The sequence below is a fragment of the Salvelinus alpinus genome, chromosome 21 (assembly GCF_045679555.1).
Source record: "Salvelinus alpinus chromosome 21, SLU_Salpinus.1, whole genome shotgun sequence".
Lineage (NCBI taxonomy): Eukaryota > Metazoa > Chordata > Actinopteri > Salmoniformes > Salmonidae > Salvelinus > Salvelinus alpinus.
Genome location: NC_092106.1, coordinates 2,143,012 through 2,164,397, shown reverse-complemented (window position 1 = coordinate 2,164,397; position 21,386 = coordinate 2,143,012). Strand labels below are relative to the sequence as shown.

At 43.3% G+C, this 21,386-nt stretch overlaps 1 protein-coding gene across 3 annotated transcripts in view; it reads right to left on the bottom strand.

Annotated features, from left to right (window-relative positions):
* Positions 1 to 750: 750 nt before the first annotated feature.
* The window catches only part of LOC139547557 (AP-2 complex subunit mu-like), a 46,462-nt gene continuing 25,826 nt past the window's right edge, over positions 751 to 21,386 (bottom strand). For 2 of the 3 annotated variants that reach the window (XM_071356449.1, XM_071356450.1), the window contains exons 6-13: positions 18,365 to 18,500; positions 11,128 to 11,275; positions 9,643 to 9,657; positions 8,751 to 8,882; positions 8,489 to 8,624; positions 8,150 to 8,247; positions 3,909 to 4,020; positions 751 to 3,518 (exon numbers count right to left, since the gene is read on the bottom strand). In XM_071356449.1, the coding sequence (XP_071212550.1) occupies positions 3,384 to 3,518; positions 3,909 to 4,020; positions 8,150 to 8,247; positions 8,489 to 8,624; positions 8,751 to 8,882; positions 9,643 to 9,657; positions 11,128 to 11,275; positions 18,365 to 18,500 (912 nt within the window). In that variant the 3' untranslated portion in view covers positions 751 to 3,383. The remainder of the gene's footprint in view (positions 3,519 to 3,908; positions 4,021 to 8,149; positions 8,248 to 8,488; positions 8,625 to 8,750; positions 8,883 to 9,642; positions 9,658 to 11,127; positions 11,276 to 18,364; positions 18,501 to 21,386) is intronic. The other variant, XM_071356451.1, reaches the window with a different exon arrangement.

The window sequence follows — 21,386 nt, the reverse complement described above, 5'->3', positions numbered from 1 at the left end:
CCCCAAACATAACACTTTATATTCAGGACAAAAAGTTAATGAATGGCTTTGCCACATTATCAGTGTTACTCACAGCCATTCAACTTTTAACTGTTTTAAAGTCACTATTGGCCTCATGATGAAATCCCTGGGTGGTTTCCTTCCTCCGGCAACTGAGTTAGGAAAGACGCCTGTATCTTTGTAGAGACTGGGTGTATTGATACACCATCAAAAGTTTAATTAATGACTTCACCATGCTCAAAGGGATATTCATTGTCTGCTTTTTCTAAATGTTTACCCATCTACCAATAGGTGCCCTTCTTTGCGAGGCATTAGAAAACCTCCCTGGTCTTTGTGGTTGAATCTGTGTTTGAAATTCACTGCTCGACTGAGGGACCTTATAGATAATTGTATGTGTGTGGTACAGATGAGGTAGTCCATGCAACTTGTGACTTGTTAAGCACATTTTTACTCCTAATCTTATTTAGGCTTGCCATAACAAATGGGTTTGAATACTTGACTCAACATACTTCAGCTTTTGATAAATTCATTTGAAAAAAAAAACAGAAAAAAAACAGAATTACACTTTGACATTACTGGGTATTGTGTGTAGGCCAGTTACCAAATATCTCATTTTATTCCATTTTAAATTCAGGCTGTAACACGACAAAATGTGGAAAAGGTCGAGGTGTGCAAATACTTTCTGAAAGCGCTGTAACTGCAAGACAGAAACTTAACTATTCTGCTGCAGAAATAAGTTGATAGACAGAATTCCATTGGTTACACCTTTTTATTGGGATTACCTTGACAGTCACATAGTTACCAAATGGAGCCCATGGAAACATTGAAGCAGAGGGTCAAGACCCCCCCCCCCCCCCCCCCCCATCTCTCAGGGTGTGGCATGACATAGTGGGCATTGACCAGAGAGAGACTAGGTCTGAATTGGCAACCTATTGCCTATATAGTGCACTACTTTTGGCCAGGGCCCATAGGATTTTGAGAATAGTGTGCAATTACAGACAGCCAGAGAGATAGGGGTTTTCAGAAGATAGCAGAAGCGCTTTTAGTGTTCATTGGTAGAACGTAGTGCCCGAGAAAAAGAATGGAAACTTGATGTAGTGTCACACTGAGTGTTTGTTGCAACTGCAAATGCTCAGACAATCTGATAGCCTTTGTTTAATACACACAATAGCCATGATTGAACTAGAAGGAATATGGGAGGAAGAGGAACACTCTCTGAAGCCGCACTCATTGTCAGAAAGGTGGAACATTTTAAAATGTTCATTTGAAATGCAGGCAGTCCAAGTCCAGTAGGCCGAGTTGAGTTGAACACTCACTCACTGTCTCTGTCCCAAATTGCACCTTTAAAAGTAATGTACTATTTGGGACGCAACCCATTTCTCTCTCTCTGGTGACACACACACCATTGTTCCATATCCAAATCCCTTCATTAAACTGATTTCAAAATTCAGTTGTAAACAATATTTATTTTTGTATGGGTGGGGGAAATCAGTGCACATGGAATATAGGGGATTATTGAAGCTTAAAGGAATAGTTCACCCAAATTACAAATGAGTTTCCTTACCCTGTAAGCAGTCTTTGGACAAGGTATGACAGCAAGCCATGCTTTGGTTTAGTTTCCTTGGCACCGTTTCCACATGCAAATATTTGAGCATTTGTGGCACGAATCCCATTGAAGTCATGGGACCGACATTATAATTTTTTATGCATCATGTCCAAATGGATGTCAGATTGATTTGAACATGATGCGCGACAAATGCTAATATCGGTCCCATGACTTGAATGGGATTTGTGCCACAAATGCTAAAATATTTGCATGTGCCAGGGAAACTAAACCAAAGCATGTGGCTGTCATACCTTGTCCATAGACTGCTTACGGGGTAAGGAAACTAATTTGTAATTTGGGTGAACTATCCCTTTAACTGGTCAAGAAATACACCCATGCTAATGTAAAGCGTATGGGAGGGTCAGAATTCCAGTCGGGATCAGAACTGGGAATTTGCAGCCATAATTTCAGGTTCCTGAGACATGTTGAGCAGATCGTGGTCCTGGGGAAGAATAGCAACGCAACACACACACACACACACACACACACACACACACACACACACACACACACACACACACACACACACACACACACACACACACACACACACACACACACACACACACACACACACACACACACACACACACACACAGAGAGAGAGATCCGCTCAACTGAGTCTCCTACACAAACACCACCACTAACAGCAGACCATTGAGACCGTAACAACTGGCTCTGCTCAATAGCACATTTTTACCATTCATACAATATAGAAATGTGTTTATATATATTTATATTCATAGACTGATGTGTCCCATCTATTGTCATCGCTACATTTTTTTTGTTCCTAAAACTGACAATTTTGGTCACACAGAAGGAATCTCTGCAGAACTTAAGACAGAAAACGACAGGAACTACAGCAAAAAATCGTCCTTGTTATATCTGTGTCAAGAGGAATCATAATAACAATGACACCACCAGCTATTGGAAATAGTAGAGGGGGACTAAGGGTGTGGGATAAGACAGTGAGAGAGCGCGATGGAATGGTGGCCAGAGAGCTTTAGAGAAGCACGACAAAGCACTAAATACAAAAACACAAGACGATTCATGACTAAAATACTCGGGGAAGGCTGGGTGTTAAAATAACAAAACGTATAAAATGTATTGAAATGGCATGACACTAAATGGATGCATCTACACTACATACTGCTGAAAACTACACACTAGGCTAAAGAGTGACTCCACCGGTTAGATATACAGATACAGGGGCAGGGCTGGGGAGAGAGAGGTGGGACAGGAGACGTTAGTTGCTACAGGAGAACAGAAGAGCGACACACACACTCCTACGCCAGCATCAAGAGAGGGAGGGTAGCAGTTACTCCTAAGCCAATGATACATGGTCAGATACTTTTTTTTATCCTCCTAATACATTAGGATTGAGGGTATGGTGCGTAATCTGATTCTAGATCTGTGGTTATGGGCAAGGGGTACAGTCGTCCACTAATTCAGTGCCATGGGGAATAGATGGGTAGTACAGGAATAGTAGACAACATATCATGGGGTGGAATGGATTTTTTGTTTAGATTAAAAAGGGGAAAATACCCTTTAGATGCAGATGGTCTTTTTTGTACTTCACAGGATGTTTGCATTATTTATACATATACGCGTTTAATAATATAACAATTTTCAATATATAGATTTTTTTAATTTGTCAGCCAGCCCAGGGGGAAAAAAGACTGAAAGAAACGGTCCCATGTTGTGGTCTTTCGCTCCCTCCCTTGTTCCAGCCTCTTCCCTGTTGCGCCCCTCTTTCCACCCGATTGTGAGGTGGCGGTTAGCAGCGTGTCTCGTAGATGCCGCTGCGGCCGATATAGCGCACCCATTTGATGACGTCGTGGTCACTGTAGTTCAGCTTGGGCTCGAACACCTTCAGGTAGCGCACCTTGAGTCCGGACGGCGCAAATGGCACCTGGGAGACCATAACAGAACCATAATTACACCTGGGAGAGAGTTCAGTATTGTTTTTTTATTTAACTAGGCAAGTCAGTTTAGCACTAAATCTGATTTACAATGACGGCCAAACCTGGACAACACTGGGCCAATTGTGCGCCACCCTATGGGACAAATCACAGCGGGTTGTGATACAGCCTGGATTCGAACCAGGGTGTCTGTAGTGACGCCTCTAGCATGGAGATGCAGTGCTTTATTCGGCTGTGCCACTGGGGAGCCCATTTGACAGGCCAGAAACATTATCACACCTGGGTCATTCAACCATAGGAGTTGGTAATACAACACACACTGATCTGGAACCCAGCTACAGTAGAGGTGACTGTGTAAAGGAAATAAAAGACCTAATCACCTCAAAGTTCATGGAGATGGGAGGGCGCGCCCACTTCTTCTTGTCGTTGGTGGGCAGCAACTCGATCTCGGCACTGATTTGAGACTCCTTCATCCCTGCCATACGCTTGATCCTGCAGACACACATAGCCACACACAGTTAAGACCATTCCACAGCACAAACACAGGCACGTGCGCACACACACACTAGGGATGGGCATGGTTAATCGAATATCCGGAAATAACACACATGGAATCCTGTAGTAACCAAAAAAAGTGTTAAACATATTAAAATATATTTTACATTTGAGATTCTTCAAAGTAGCCACCGTTTGCCTTGATGACAGCTTTGCACACTTTTGGTATTCTCTCTACCAGCTTCATGAAGTAGTCACCTGGAATGCATTTCAATGAACAGTTGTGCTTCGAAGTGACTGTTGATTGTCGACTTTCTCTAGTTTCCAAAAACATTTGGAAATTGCTTCGCACGGTCCTTAGCTGTTATTTTTGTTGGCATCAACAATCACCCATCATCTTCGCACGTGAATACGCTGACAGGGGGAAACTTTATTGACGTGTAGCTGAATTTTTCCACGGTAACAGTGAGGTAATTGGTCAAAATTACGAACCCGCTTTTGAATGGACCCTTTTATGTGCTAAAAGCGCGGAATTGGTCAAAATTGCGAGCTCTCGCATAATATGCACGGATTGTTTGATTTTGCATTGAATTATGCGATCGCAGAATCGTGGAATCCTGGAGGGACTGATTATGGCAAGAACAGCTCAAATAAGCAAAGAGAAACGACAGTCCATCATTGTCACATTCTGACCATAGTTCTTGTGTGTTTTGCTTGTTTTAGTGTTGGTCAGGACGTGAGCTGGGTGGGCATTCTATGTTGTGTGTCTAGTTTGTCTGTTTCTATGTTTGGCCTAATATGGTTCCCAATCAGAAGCAGGTGTTTTGTGTTGTCTCTGATTGGGAATCATATTTAGGTGGCTTGTTTTGTGTTGGGGATTGTGGGTGGTTGTTTCCTGTCTTTGTGTTTTCTCTGCACCAGATAGGGCTGTATCGGTTTGCCACATTTGTTATTTTGTATTGTTGTAAGTGTTCACAGTTTCGTTTTATTAAACATGTTGAGCACTGGCTACGCTGCGTGTTGGTCCGATCCCTGCTACACCTTCTCTTCTCGTGAAGAGGAGGAAGGCTGCCGTTACAATCATTACTTTAAGACATGAAGGTCAGTCAGTCTGGAAAATGTCAAGAACTTTGAAAGTTTCTTCAAATGCAGTTGCAAAAACCATCAAGCGCTACGATGAAACTGGCTCTCATGAGAACCGCCACAGGAAAGGAAGACCCAGAGTTACCTCTGCTGCAGAGGATAAGTTCATTAGAGTTACCAGCCTCAGAAATTGCAGCCCAAATAAATGCTTCACAGAGTTCAAGTAACAGACACATCTCAACATCAACTGTTCAGAGAAGATTGCGTGAATCAGGCCTTCATGGTCGAATTGCTGCAAAGAAACCACTACTAAAGGACACCAATAAGAAGAGACTTGCTTGGGCCAAGAAACATGAACAATGGACATTAGACCGGTGGAAATCTGTCTTTTGGTCTGATGAGTCCAAATTTGGGATTTTTGGTTCGAACCGCCGTGTCTTCGTGAGACGCAGAGTAGGTAAACGGATCATCTCTGCATGTGTAATTCCCACCGTGAAGCATAGAGGAGGTGATGGTGTGGGGGTGCTTTGCTGGTGACACTGTCAGTGATTTATTTAGAATTCAAGGCACTTAACCAGCATGGCAACCACAGTATTCTGCAGCAATACGCCATCCTATCTGGTATGCGCTTAGCGGGACTCTTTGTTTTTCAACAGGACAATGACCCAACACACCTCCAGGCTGTGTAAGGGCTATTTGACCAAGAAGGAGAGTGATGGAGTGCTGCATTAGATGACCTGACCTTCACAATCACCCGACCTCAACCTTATTGAGATGGTTTGGGATGAGTTGGACTGCAGAGTGAAGGAAAAGCAGCCAAAAACTGCTCAGCATATGTGGGAACTCCTTCAAGACTGTTGGAAAAGCATTCCTCATGAAGCTGGTTGAGAGAATGCCAAGAGTGTGCAAAGCGGTCATCAAGGCAAAGGGTGGCTACATTGAAGAATCTAAAATATATTTTAATTTGTTTAACACTTTTTTGGTTACTATATGAATCCATATGTGTTATTTCATAGTTTTGATGTCTTCACTATTATTCTACAAAGTATAAAATAGTAAAAATAAAGAAAAACCCTTGAATGAGTAGGTGTGTCCAAACTTTTGACTGGTACTGTATATATATACAGTTGAAGTCAGAAGTTTACATACACCTTAGCCAAATACATTTAAACTCAGTTTTTCACAATTCTTGACATTTAATCCTAGTCAAAATTCCCTCTTAGGTCAGTTAAAACAAAGTGGTGATCCTAAGAATGTAAAATGTCAAAATAATAGTAGAGATAATGATTTATTTCAGCTTTTATTTCTTTCATCACATTCCCAGTGGGTCAGAAGTTTTCATACACTCAATTAGTATTTGAAAATTAAAATTGTTTAACTTGGGTCAAACGTTCCGGGTAGCCTTCCACAAGCTTCCCACAATAAGTTGGGTGAATTTTGGCCCATTCCTCCTGACAGAGCTGATGTAACTGAGTCAGGTTTGTAGGCCTCCTTGCTCGCACACACTTTTTCAGTTCTGCCCACAAATTTTCTAGGATTGTGGTCAGGGCTTTGTGATGGCCACTCCAATACCTTGACTTTGTCGTCCTTAAGCCATTTTGCCACAACTTTGGAAGTATGATTGGTGTCATTGTCCACTTGGAAGAGCCATTTGCGACCAAGCTTTAACTTCCTGACTGATGTCTTGAGATGTTGCTTCAATATATCCATATAATTTTCCTTCCTCATGAAGCCATCTATTTTGTGAAGTGCACCAGTCCCTCTTGCAGCAAAGCACCCCCACAACATGATGCTGTCACCCCCGTGCTTCACGGTTGGGACGGTGTTCTTCGGCTTGCAAGTCTCCCCCTTTTTCCTCCAAACATAACGATGGTCATTATGGCCAAACAGTTTTATTTTTGTTTCATCAGACCAGAGGACAGTTCTCCAAAAAGTACGAACTTTGTCCACATGTGCAGCTGCAAACCGTAATCTGGCTTTTTTTATGACGGTTTTGGAGCAGTGGCTTCTTCCTTGCTGAGCGGCCTTTCAGTTTATGTCGATATAGGACTCGTTTTACTGTGGATATAGATACTTTTGTATCTGTTTCCTCCAGCATCTTCACAAGGTCCTTTGCTGTTGTTCTGGGATTGATTTGCACTTTTCGCACCAAAGTACGTTCATCTCTAGGAGACAGAACGTGTCTCCTTCCTGAGCGGTATGAGGGCTGCGTGGTCCCATGGTGTTTATACTTCACAGTCGTCTATAAACATTTTATGGAATTTTCCAAGCTGTTTAAAGGCACAGTCAACTTAGTGTATGTACATTTCTGACCCACTGGAATTGTGATACAGTGAATTATAAGTGAAATAATCTGTCTGTAAACAATTGTTGGAAAAATTACTTGTGTCATGCACAAAGTAGATAATGACTCCAACCTAAGTGTATGTAAACTTCCAACTTCAACTGTATATACACACACAGTGCATTCGGAAAGTATTCAGACACCTTCACTTTTTCCACCGATTTCCTCTGGATCGTTGTGGGTGGGGTTAACAATCCCCTTGAATTGGGCATTATGTCTGGGCTGTTATACTTGAGTTATGCTCAACTTGGCAAAAATTAGCTCACGTCGGCTAAGGTGAGGTCAACAATGTGGTTAGTGAAGGCTGATGTTGCTGCTGAATTAGCATCCGTTTAAGCCAAGATCGAAGCCTGGCTTAGTTGATAAAAACAACAAGAGTTTGCAGCTCTGAGGGCCCTGGTGTTGTGAATAAAGTCCCCAATTAACCAGTGGCGCAATTAACAACTTTTTTCGGTCAGTAGTTTATAGACGACTGTGAAGCGTACACATTTCTCAGGCTGGCGCCTAACCTGTGTGGAGTTCATCAGGTACAAAACAGTAAAAATTGACTGAAACAAGGAGGGACTACCTGGACTTGTCCAATAAGAACCACTTATTTTCCATTTTTTCCCCCCGGTTGCGTAATGTTTTCCCAATGTGAGCCCTAATAAACAGGGCCCTGGTACGGATAACCTGAGAACGACAGTGAGGAAAACTTACTTCCAGACGATGGCGTTCTCGCTGGCCTTGTACTTGGCCTTGCCCTTCATGCAGATCACCTGGACCCCGCTGGTGTTGAGAGGGGTGGGAATGCGCACCTGGGTAGTAAAAACATAGAAAAAGACATTCAGTTCAGTGGACCCATTCCCCATCTACAAACACTCATTCATTAGTTTATGGGTAAGACCAAGGGTGCATCCCAAATGGCTATGTTGAGCACTACTACAAAAGTGTGTAATTTCAGGACTTTTACCTGACCATGATGACCACGACCTGGTCAGGTACTGTGTCCAAAGCTCTATGCTCACTTGGTACCCCTATATCCCTCTGTAGCCATACCTCAATCTTCTGAGCCAGAAGCGAGGGCTTGAAGTTGGACTTAATGACCACCTTGACTTCAAGCTTGGTGCGGCCCACCTCCCTGACAAGGGGGATGACACGGAAGGGTAGGATGATGTCCTTGGTGGTGCGGTACCTGTGGAGAAGAAGAGGAAAACACACACACACAAAACAGACACGTAAAGACATAGCCTTTGTGTGAATGTGTGTGTGCATGTGTGTGTGCGTGTGTTTGTGTGTCTGTATCACACAAGGTCGTTACCTCATGAGTTCACATTCTCCGTCCGGAGGAATGAAGCTGATGCTGCGCTCAGCGTCAAACTTACTGAGACGCACACACTGGTGGAATGTACAGTCGTCAATAGCTATGGATTGCTTACCGCCACCACCGCCACTAAGAGAGGGAAATAAAAGAGAGAGAGGGAGAAAGGGATGGAGCGAGAGAGGGAGATAAAGGAGAGAGAGGGAGATAAAGGAGAGAGAGGGAGAAAGGGATGGAGCGAGAGGGAGATAAAGGAGAGAGAGGGAGATAAAGGAGAGAGAGGGAGATAAAGGAGAGAGAGAGAGGGAGCGAGAGGGAGATAAAGAAGAGAGAGAGGGAGATAAAGGAGAGATAGAGAGAAAGAGAGGGAGAGAGAGAGGGAGATAAAGGAGAGAGAGAGGGAGAGCGGGAGCGAGGTGTTTAGAGGGGACAAGAGGGCCACACATAGACACACACACTGAAGGAGTAGAAACCAATCCTAATCATAATACACAGACATTAGATGACAGTGAGATTAACGATTAACAGAAATTTACGAAGAGTATGAATTTCAATGAAGATGCACACTCTGAGCCCCAACATACTGAAATCCACACACACACAACGGATAGACAAAGCGGTAGAGGCATACCAGCCAGACACTAACTGCCTGGTCAGTCTGACTTGCATGTCATGTTGCGTTCAGAAGGATGCAACATTTGAATGATAGATTATGAACACTACATGTCCAGATCTACAAGTCAGAAAATCAGACACATAACATTGCTCTGTACTGAACGCAACCCCCGTGTAGACAAAACAATGGACAGACAAGACAGACACACACAGAGGCAGACTGAGGCAGACTGAGGATGGAGAGAGCAGTCTGACCCGAGTGAATGATGTACGCTACCTGCCCCCCAAATCACTGAGGTCCAGCACAGAGAGAGGGAGAAAATCAAAACACGAATCAAGAAGGGAAAAAACACCGCTTGACATTGACACTTAAAATCTTAGCACTATAAACATAACGCCAGGAAAGAAAAACGTCATAAAAAAGGTGATGGAAAATGAAGAACAAAGTAACAAGCCATGTGATGCAGTTGCAGCATGATGACTTGGTTACGATGGCTGCGTAAAAATATGGTCAAAAGTAGTGCACTTTATAGGGAATAGGGTGCAATTTGGAACACAAACAATGTATTCACCTCCCAATCAGTGTTTTGGACAAGAAGCATGTGAAAACACTTTAGAGAATGATTTAAAGTTTTCCATTTTACAGTTTTATCTTAGTCTTTTCAGCAGCAATTCAGTCCTTGACAGTGTCAGTGGCCCATTTCGCTTTGATCATTATGGGTACTTAAAAAAAATCAAGATGTTCAAGGCTTTACAAAACATTCAATGAGCATAAACAAACATCGCAGTACAAAAGTATTTTTAAAACCAAATGTACAGTACAGGAGCTCAATTCTAGCCTGGTCCCGGATCTGTTGTGTTCTTGCCAACTCCATTGATGTCATTGGCAAGCCAAACACTGTTTGGCATGACAATGAGTGCCAGAGTAGGCATGACGGCACAAACAGACTGGCACTCAGGCTAGCTTAATTCACGGCATAGCTGCAGGCACCAGCAAAGGGCCGTCAGTCAGCTTCCTCGAGAGTTTAGGCTATTTCCTATTGGCGAATTCAACAGCTTACTGGGGTGAGAGTTCTATGGAGCGTAGCTGTGAAAACTCATTAAGCACCTCTGCCCCCTTGGAAATACAAGAGCTGTGCACAGCTTAATTGAATCAGATCAGGTGCCTTTCTATCTCTATTCTACAGATTATTCTAATCTATATTCTAATCTACTTCTATATGTATATTTCTAGCCCACTGTTTTTGTTGTGATATCTTGTTTGATACTCTCGGACAGTGACATCTGCAAAAATCATTGACTGAGAACACATCATTTACAGCAACGACCTGGGGAATAGTTACAGGGAAGAGGAGGGGGGATTAATGGAGCCAATTGGAAACTGGGGATGATTAGGTGGCAATGATGGTATGAGAGCCAGATTGGGAATTTAGCCAGGACACTGGAGTTAACACCCCTACGATAAGTGCCATGGGATATTTAGCGACCACAGAGAGTCAGAACACCCATTTAACGTCCCATGCAAAAGAAGGCACCCTACACAGGGCAATGTCCCCAATCACTGACATGGGGCATTGGGATGTATATATTTTTAGACCAGAGGAAATAATGTCTCCTACTGGCCATCCAACACCACTTCCAGCAGCATCTTGTCTCCCATCCAGGGACCAACCCTGCTTAGCTTCAGAAGCAAGCCAGCAGTGGGATGCAGGGTGGTACGAACCTAAACGTCCAAAGTCGGAGACACCGGTTGCCCCCTTACCTCTTGCCCGCCGCCTCCTCGGTGGCGCCCCCTTTGCCCTGTTTGTCGATGACGATCTTGTCGTTCATTCCAAATTTGCACTCCGGCATGCCGCTCAGGTAGCTCTTCATCACCACGCGGCCCGAGACGTGGGCGCTCAGCACCTGGCCTGATTGGAGAAGAGGGAGAGAGGGCGAGGTTACCACGGAGAAACACGGAAGGTAGGTAACTGGTTCAGGAGAGCTGTCAGGGAGTGTTTTATGAGGTATAGAACAATTTATAGTAGAAGAGAAGCTTTCTCAAACATTAAAACAGACGGGTGGCGGCCTCTAGTGGCCACATCGGCACTACACCACACTGCTAAATATGCATACATAGTCATATATACAGTTGCGGCCAAATATATTGACACCCTTACACTTTTCTTAAATAATTCCCAATTGCAATTGGCCTCCCGAGTGGCGCAGCGGTCTAAGGCACTGCATCGCAGGGTTGGGCCGTCACTACAGCCTGGGGTTCGGTCATCAGTTGAACGGTGTTTCCCTCCGACACATTGGTGCAGCTGGCTTCCGTGTTAAGTGAGCGGGTGTTAAGAAGGGCGACTTGGCAGATGTTTTCGGAGGACGAATGACTCGACCTTTGCCTCTCCCGAGACCGTTGGGGAGTTACAACGATGAGACAAGATCGTAATCACGAAATTGGGGGAAAAAGGGTGTTAAAATGTAATTTACAAAAAAAAGAATTAACCAGATCAAAAGTTGTAATTGGGGGAAAAAATGGTTTCCACACCCTGTTATTGGATTTTTAACATTGCAGAACCAATAAAATGTTTGTAAACTTAAAAAGGTGCTACGCTGGATTTTTGTTGGTGTCACTGGACCAACAAAAGGATGGGGCCCTTCACAAAAGCATACTATAGTCCTTCTCTAGATTAAGAACTCTGGGGATTAAAGTATCTAAGGAATGGATCCAGTATATCTCTCTGGAAATTTTGTCAACATCGCCACCCCGTTTGTTTTTACTGTCCCCTCTCTTTGAAATGGAAGGCCACTGGGCTGTTGGGGTCAGCACGTCAAATGGCACTTCGGTGCTCACACATTCTAGTGTCAAATCAAATCAAATTGTATTAGTCACATGCGCCGAATACAACAGTAAAATGCTTACTTACGAGCCCCTAACCAACAGTGCAGTTTCAAGTAATTAAAGAGCAGCAGTAAAAATTAACAGTATATAGAGGGGGGTGCCGGTACAGAGTCAATGTGCGGGGGCACCGGTTAGTTGAAGTAGTATGTACATGTAGGTAGTTATTAAAGTGATGACAACAGAGTGGCAGTGGTGTGGAGAGGGGGAGGGGGGGGGGGGGGGGGGCAATGCAAATAGTCTGGGTAGCCATTTGATTAGATGTTCAGGAGTCTTATGGCTTGGGGGTAGAAGCTGTTTAGAAGCCTCTTGGACCTAGACTTGTTCTCTCTGCTTGAAGTGCGGTAGCAGAGAGAACAGTCTATGACTACGGTGGCTGGAGTCTTTGACAATGTTTAGGGCCTTCCTCTGACACCGCCTGGTATAGAGGTCCTGGATGGCAGGAAGCTTGGCCCCAGTGATGTACTGGGCCGTTCGCACTACCCTCTGTAGAGCCTTGCGGTCGGGGGCGGAGTAGTTGCTATACCAGGCAGTGATGCAACCAGTCAGGATGCTCGCGATGGTGCAGCTGTAGAACCTTATGAGGATCTGAGGACCCATGCCAAATCTTTTCAGTCTCCTGAGGGGGAATAGGTTTTGTTGTGCCTGCTTCATGACTGTCTTGGTGTGCTTGGACCATGATAGTTTGTTGGTGATGTGGACACCAAGGAACTTGAAGCTCTCAACCTGCTCCACTGCAACCATGTAGATGAGAATGGGGGCGTGCTCGGTCCTCTTTTTCCTGTAGTCCACAATCCTCTCCTTTGTCTTGATCACATTGAGGGACAGGCTGTTGTCCTGGCACCACACGGCCAGGTCTCTGACCTCCTCCTTGTAGGCTGTATTGTTGTTGTCGGTGGTCAGGCCTATCACTAATGTGTCATCGTCAAATTTAATCATGGTGTTGTAGTCGTGCCTGGCCGTGCAGTCATGAGTGAACAGGGAGTACAGGAGGGGGCTGAACACGCAACCCTGAGGGGCCCCTGTGTGGAGGGTGATCGTGGCGGATGTGTTGTTACCTACCCTTACCACCTGGGGGCGGCCCGTCAGGAAGTCCAGGATCCAGTTGCAGAGGGAGGTGTTTAGTCCCAGGGTCCTTAGCTTATTGATGAGCTTTGAGGGCACTATGGTGTTGAACGCTGAGCTGTAGTCAATGAATAACATGCTCACATAGGTGTTCCTTTTGTCCACGTGGGAAAGGGCAGTGTGGAGTGCAATAGAGATTGCATCATCTGTGGATCTGTTGGTGTCACGGACGTCAAAGGAAGTGGACCAAAGCGCAGCGTCGTGAGCGTACATTTTCTTTTTATTATAAAATGTCGCCAACAAAACAAGAAACAAATAAACAACCGTGAAGCTTACAGGGCTAAGTGCCACTAACAAAGTTAACTTCCCACCCTGAAAGGAGGGAAAGGGCTACCTAAGTATGGTTCCCAATCAGAGACAACGATAGACAGCTGTCCCTGATTGAGAACCATACCCGGCCAAAACATAAAACTAAAGAAACATAGAAAATAAAACATAGAATGCCCACCCCAAATCACACCCTGACCAAACCAAATAGAGACATAAAAAGGCTCTCTAAGGTTAGGGCGTGACAGTTGGGGCGGTATGCAAATTGGAGTGGGTCTAGGGTTTCTGGGATGATAGTATTGATGTGAGCCATGACCAGCCTTTCAAAGCACTTCATGGCTACAGACGTAAGTGCTACGAGTCGGTAGTCATTTAGGCAGGTTACCTTAGTGTTCTTGGGCACAGGCACTATAGTGATCTGCTTAAAACATGTTGGTATTACAGACTCGGACAGGGAGAGCTTGAAAATGTCAGTGAAGTCACTTGCTAGTTGGTCAGCGCATGCTCGCAGTACACGTCCTGGTAATCCGTCTGGCACTGCGGCCTTGTGAATGTTGACCTGTCTAAAGGTCTTACTCACATCGGCTGTGGAGAGCGTGATCACACAGTCGCCCGGAACAGCTGGTGCTCTCATGCATGTTTCAGTGTTATTTGCCTCGAAGCGAGTATTGAAGTAGTTTAGCTCGTCTGGTAGGCTCGTGTCACTGGGCAGCTCTCGGCTGTGCTTCCCTTTCTGGTGTGTAATGTTTTGCAAGCCCTGCCATATTCGATGAGTGTCAAAGCTGGTGTGTGTAACTCCCTTGAAGTTTCTCCTACGTAAAATAAGCTGCACGGGCAGCGAATCCCATAGATCCCATCGCGAGAATTACAATTGATGGTACTTTTGATTTTTATGTCTCGACCCGATCTGCGGTGTGAGAAACTTTTCATATGTTTTGTGTACTGGCACACTTGTAGTTGCCGGGGGGAATATGCAGGAGGCTGGTCTTGTTTGCGCCTTGGCTGATGTCGGATTGGACAACACTGTCTTTAATGTTTTTAGCTCTACGGTAGGCTGAAATGTATTACCTAGAGCCGAGTCTGAGCGTAGAATATGCCAACTGCTTTTTAATGATGCCTAGTAGTTCTGGACTTTGTGGGGTGTAGGTAGTGACCAGTTGGATAGGAGGTCTGGCTCTAGGGCTCGTGGGCTTTCTCAGTAGTTGTACTCTAAGAACATCCATGAGTTAAAGCACATTCAACAGAAGAAAGAATGAACTCCAAGAAAGATTCAGAGCAAAGGGCTACAATCAGACATGGTTAAATCAAGCTGAGAGTAAACTCATGGATGTTCCTAGAGCACAACTTCCTACAGCACTTGACAAACATCAAAGGTCCCTTTGTTGATCCAGTGACAACCCCCCTATTTGTACTTCTTGTTTACACATGGAGGGAGCTTACTAGCTCACTAACTGTTGTCCAAACCAGCTGTTAGACTTCTTTGCCTACGTTGTTGACGTTTACTGCTGTTGTCCCTAGTTTTGCTTAGCCCTGTTGTTTATTTTTCAATACCCAACATATTCAACATATATTACATAGTAGTGCTTATATGTCAATTACACCTACTGCAGTTGACAAAAAGCTTGTCCGGTTTTCCAATTGTTGTTTACTGGTTTCACTTCTGTATTTTATCACTAGGTGGAGACATTGACCACAGCACAGCACACTCTGAGCACTAACCTGCATGGTCTACCACACTGTGTCTCTCATTAGCACCACCAGCGGAAGAGTTTTCTCCCTAATTCTCCTCCCCATGCCCTATATGAACTTATCGAAACGTCAAACTTTTAAACTTGTCTAATAAAACTAGGTATTTTTTATGGCGAGCGAGCCTTCTCCCGCCCAATGACGTCTACACATTTGTAGGTTGCACCTCTTCTCACGTCGGTTGAGCACCTTCTTTCCATAATATACTGAACCAAAAATAGAAACGTAACATGTAACAATTTCAAAGATTTTACTGAGTTACAGTGTAAACAAATTTCTGCACAAAAATTTAGAGAAATAAGCTTTTTGTGCATTTGGAACATTTCTGGGATCTTTTATTTCAGCTCATGAAACATGGGACATGATGTTGCGTTTATATTTTTGTTCAGTATAAATCTGCAGTAATAGTGGAATGATTGGCTGTGATATTGGCCTATTGATTTCTCCCGCCGTCTGACTTTCTGGCTGTGTTATCTAGTGGAAATCGCTCTGTCGGATAAGTAATACTGTGACACACTATCATTCCATTATTACTGCAGATATATTGTGGACATTTTCTGAAACTACAATGCAAAAATGATATACAGTACCAGTCAAAAGTTTGTACACACCTACTCATTCAAGGGTTTTTCTTTATTTTTACTATTTTCAACACTGTAGAATAATAGTGAAGACATCAAAACTATAAAATAACACACATGGAATCATGTAGTAACCAAAAAAGAGTTAAACAAAAATAGTGTAAAATCAAAATATATTTAACATTTTAGCTTCCTCAAAGTAGCTACCCATTGCCTTGATGACAGTTTGCACACTCTTGGCATTCTCTCAACCAGCTTCACGGGGAATGATTTTCCAACAATCTTGAAGGAGTTCCCACATATGCTGAGCAGTTGTTGGCTGCTTTTCCTTCACTCTGCGGTCCAACTCATCCCAAACCATCTGAATTGGGTTGAGGTCGTGTGATTGTGGAGGTCAGGTCATTTGATGCAGCTCTCCATCACTCTCCTTCTTGGTCAAATAGCCCTTACACAGCCTGGAGTGTGTCTTGAATTCTAAATAAATCACTGACAGTGTCACCAGCAAAGCACCCCCACACATCACACCTCCTCCTCCATGCTTCACGGTGGGAACCACACATGTGGAGATCATCCGTTCACCTACTCTGTGTCTCACAAAGACACGGCGGTTGGAACCAAATATCTCAAATTTGGACTCATCAGACCAAAGGACAGATTTCCACCGGTCTAATGTTCATTGCTCATGTTTCTTGGCCCAAGCAAGTCTCTTCTTCTTATTGGTGTCCTTTAGTAGTGGTTTCTTTGCAGCAATTCAACCATGAAGGCCTGATTCACGCAGTCTCCTCTGAACAGTTGATGTTGAGATGTGTGTTACTTGAACTCTGTGAAGCATTTATTTGGGCTGTAATTTCTGAGGCTAGTAACGCTAATGAACTTATCCTCTGCAGCAGAGGTAACTCTGGGTCTTCCTTTGCTGTGGCGGTCCTCATGACAACCAGTTTCATCATAGCACTTCATGGTTTGGCGACTGCACTTGAAGAAACTTGATAGATCATTGGAGATCACTGACCTTGTCTAGTCTAGGTGACTGTATAGTGTGTAAATACAGTGAGCTCCAAAAGTATTGGGACAGTGACACATTTTTGGTTAATTTGGCTCTGCACTTTAGCACTTTGAATTTGAAACGATACAATGACTATGAGGTTAAAGTGCAGACAGTCAATTTCATCCATATTGGGTGAACCATTTAGAAATTACAGCCCTTTTTGTACATATCCCCCATTTGAGGGAACCAAAAGTATTGGGACAAATTCACTTATATGTTTATTAAAGTAAGCAAACGTTTAGTATTTGGTCCCATATTCCTAATATTCAATAATTACATCAAGCTAGTGACTCTACAACTTGTTGCATTTTCTGTTTGTTTTGGTTGCGTTTCAGATTATTTTATGCCAAATGTAAATTAAAGTTAAATAATGTATTTTGTCATTTCAGAGTCACTTTTATTGTAAATAAGAATAGAATACTTTTCTAAACACTTCTACATTTTTCTAAACACTATCTGTTTACAGATAGTGAATAATGATGAGTGAGAAAGTGAGACGCACAACTATCATCCCCCCCACAAAAAAATGCTAACCTACCATGCTATTCTAATGGTGAGAGGTTAGCATGTCTTAGTGGTATGATACTTTCTCATTCATTCAGGACTATCCGTAATCATGGCAGCATCCACATTAATGGTAGAAGTGTTTAGAAACAGATTCTATTCTTATTTACAATACATTTACCATTCAATTCTATTGGGCACAAAATAATCTGAAACAACCAAAACAAACAGAAAATGCATCAAACAAGTTTGTAGTCACAAGCTTGAAACGTTTGACCTCTTTAATACACATAAGTGAATTTGTCCCAATACTTTCAGTCCCTTTAATTTGGGTGGACTATGTTTACCCGATATGGATTAAAATACCCTCCAATTAAAGCTGACAGTCAGCACTTCAACCAGTCTGTCGTTGTACCATTTCATATCCAAAGCGCTGGGGTACAGAGCCAAAACAACAAAAGTGTGTCACTGTCCCAATACTTTTGGAGATCACTGTATTGTATGTATTTTCCAATTGTATTGAATTTGAAGTGCCTTTGAAATGCCCAATGCACAGCCAGTCTTGCCCAAACTGTCCATTCTTGTTGCCCACATGATAACGAGGACCATAATCGAAATAAGTCAATAGACTTCATTGTTTTTTAAAATTCTCTATAATTTTTCATGTAATTAGTGTTGTCCTCACATGAATGAGTCACCTCTATACGCATTTTAAACATGTCCAATAAAATGTATTAACTCAAGGCCCAAGACCCGAGTCTAGTGTACGTTTGTCTTCGTTGATTTGTTTCAGTACAGCAGCGTTACAATGTCCTTGCTGCAAAACAAACTCGACACACATCGGTATTACCTTGTGGAGACATCAGCAGGTTGACGCTCTCCAGCACATCCAGGAAGAGCTCGTTGCGACGGTACTTGATGCCCTCGCGACGCCAACCGATCTGCCCAGTCACCTGACTGGTGATCTGAGACTGCTCCTCCTTGGACTGGTGGACAGAGATAGGGAGAAAATGAGGGATGGACAGAGATAGAAAAAGGAAAGGGACAGAGAGCGGAGAGAAACAAGTGGTTGACATAGATAGAGGAGATAAAGGAAAAATACAATGAGGAGAGGGAGAAAAGGACAGGGAGGAGAGCAGGAGGAAAAGGATAGAGAGGAGTAGAGAAAAAAAGGTTGACAGAAAGAGGATACAGGAAAAGGACAAGAAGGAGGGAAGAGAAGAGGGATGGACAGAAAGAGAAGAAAGTAAAAGGACAGTGAGGGAAAAAAGAAGGATGGACAGAGATAGGGGAGAGAGAGAGAGGAACGAACAGTAGGAGAGAGAGAAAAAGAGAATGCCAGATTGTTATGCCTGAAATATTTTCACCAGGATAATTTGAAATGATAACTCAATATGTAAAGTTGGACTTAGCAATATGTTGGTGACATATATATCAACACTAATATCCCAGAAACCCTAGACCCACTCCAATTTGCATACCGCCCCAACAGATCCACAGATGATGCAATCCCTATTGCACTCCACACTGCCCTTTCTTACCTGGACAAAAGGAACACCTATGTAACACCTAGCGGCGGCTAGAGTGTTGGGCCAGTAACTGAAAGGTTGCTGGATCGAATCCCTGAGCTGACAACGTACAAATATGTTGTTCTGCACCTGAACAAGGCAGTTAACCCACTGTTCCCCGGTACGCCGTCATTATAAATAAGAATTTGTTCTTAACTGACTTGCCTAGTTAAATAAAATAAAAATGTAAATGTGAGAATGCTATCCAACAGCTCAGCATTCAACACCATAGTGCCCTCAAAGCTCATCACTAAGCTAAGGACGCTGGGACTAAACACCTCCCTCTGGATGCTGATCCTCAACACAGGGGCCCCTCAGTCCCCTCCTGTACTCCCTGTTCACTTATGACTCCAACGCCATCATTAAGTTTGCCGATGACACAACAGTCAGTGTGCGGGGGCACCGACAACGACAAGACAGCCTATAGGGAGGAGGTCAGAGACCTGGCCGTGTGGTGCCAGGACAACAACCTCTCCCTCAACGTGATCAAGACAAAGGAGATGATTGTGGACTACCAAAAAAGGAGGACCGAGCACGCCCCCATTCTCATTGACGGGGCTGTAGTGGAGCAGGTTGAGAGCATCACTGCCTGGTATGGCAATTGTCAAAAACTCCAGCCACCCTAGTCATAGACTGTTCTATCTGCTACCGCACGGCAAGCGGTACCAGTGTCTAGGTTCAAGAGGCTTCTAAACAGCTTCTACCCCCAAGCCATAAGACTCCTGAACATCTAATCAAATGGCTTACCAGACTATTTGCTTTGCCCCCCCCCCTTTTACGCTGCTGCTACTATTATTATGTATACATAGTCACTTTTAATAACTTTACCTACATGTACATATTACCTCAATTACCACGACTAACCGGTGCCCCCGCACACTGACTCTGTACCAGTATCCCCTGTATATAGCCTCGCTATTGTTATTTTACTGCTGCTCTTTAATTATTTGTTACTTTTATTTATCTTTTTTTTGTATTTTTCTGAAAACTGCATTGTTGGTTAAAACTTCTTCAGGCTCGGGTCAATTTTTCTCAATTTCCGCCTGACTAACGTGCCCAAAGTAAACTGCCTGTTACTCAGGCCCTGAAGCCAGGATATGCATATAATTGGTACCATTGGAAAGAAAACACTTTGAAGTTTGTAGAAATGTTAAAATAATGAAGGAGACTATAACACAATAGATATGGTAGGAGAAAATCCAAAGAAAAACCAACAATATCTTTTTTTTTGAGAGCCCATGCTCTTACAATGGAAAGTATAGGGAAATAATGAAATCTACCTCCCAGGATGCAATTCCCATGACTTCCACTGGGTGTCAGTAATCTTTGTTCAAGGTTTCAGGCTTGTTTCTTCCAAAACGAGTAAGAATAATGAGTTTTAGTACAAGGACACCTACTTGGAAATTTGTGTGTGCGAGCGCCATGAAGACAACGCGCACCTGCTAAAATCGGATTCCTATTGAACATAATTCTTTCTGTATTATAGTTTGATTACATTTGGTATCTGAGGAGTTAATAGAAACGTATTTTAACTTGTTGAAACAAAGTTTAGGGGTAGATTTTCGGATTCTTATCTTGGCATGTTGAACGAGTGGATTACTCAAATCGATGGTGCCAACTAAACAGACCTTTTGGGATAAAAATAAGGATTTTATCTAACAAAACGACACTACGTGTTATAGCTGGGACCCTTTAGATGACAAATCAGAGGAAGATTTTGAAAAAGTAAGTGAATATTTAATCGCTATTTGTGAATTTATGAAACCTGTGCCGGTGGAAAATATTTTGATGTGGGGCGCCGTCTTCAAACAATCGCATGGCATGCTTTCACTGTAAAGCCTACTGTAAATTGGACAGTGCAGTTAGATTAACAAGAATTTAAGCTTTCAACCGATATAAGACACTTGTATGTACTTAAATGTTTAATATTCATAATGTTTATGATTATTTATTTGAATTGCACGCTCTCCAGTTTCACCGGACCCCTATCCCAGAGAGGTTTTAATAAGGGCTTGTAAGTAAGCATTTCACTGTAAGGTCTACACCTGTTGTATTCGGCGCATGTGACAAATAACATTTGATTTGATATCCGTAAGGAGACAGTCACCAAGCTGTGCAAGATGTAAAACAGTTGAGTCTGCCTTTAAACAACCAATCAAAAGTGAGAGTACTCACATGGTGCTGGAGAATGACATGACCAGGCGATAAAACGGCAGCCATGGAGCACATCGAGAGAGAGAGAGAGAGAGAGAGAGAGAGAGAGAGAGAGAGAGAGAGAGAGAGAGAGAGAGAGAGAGAGAGAGA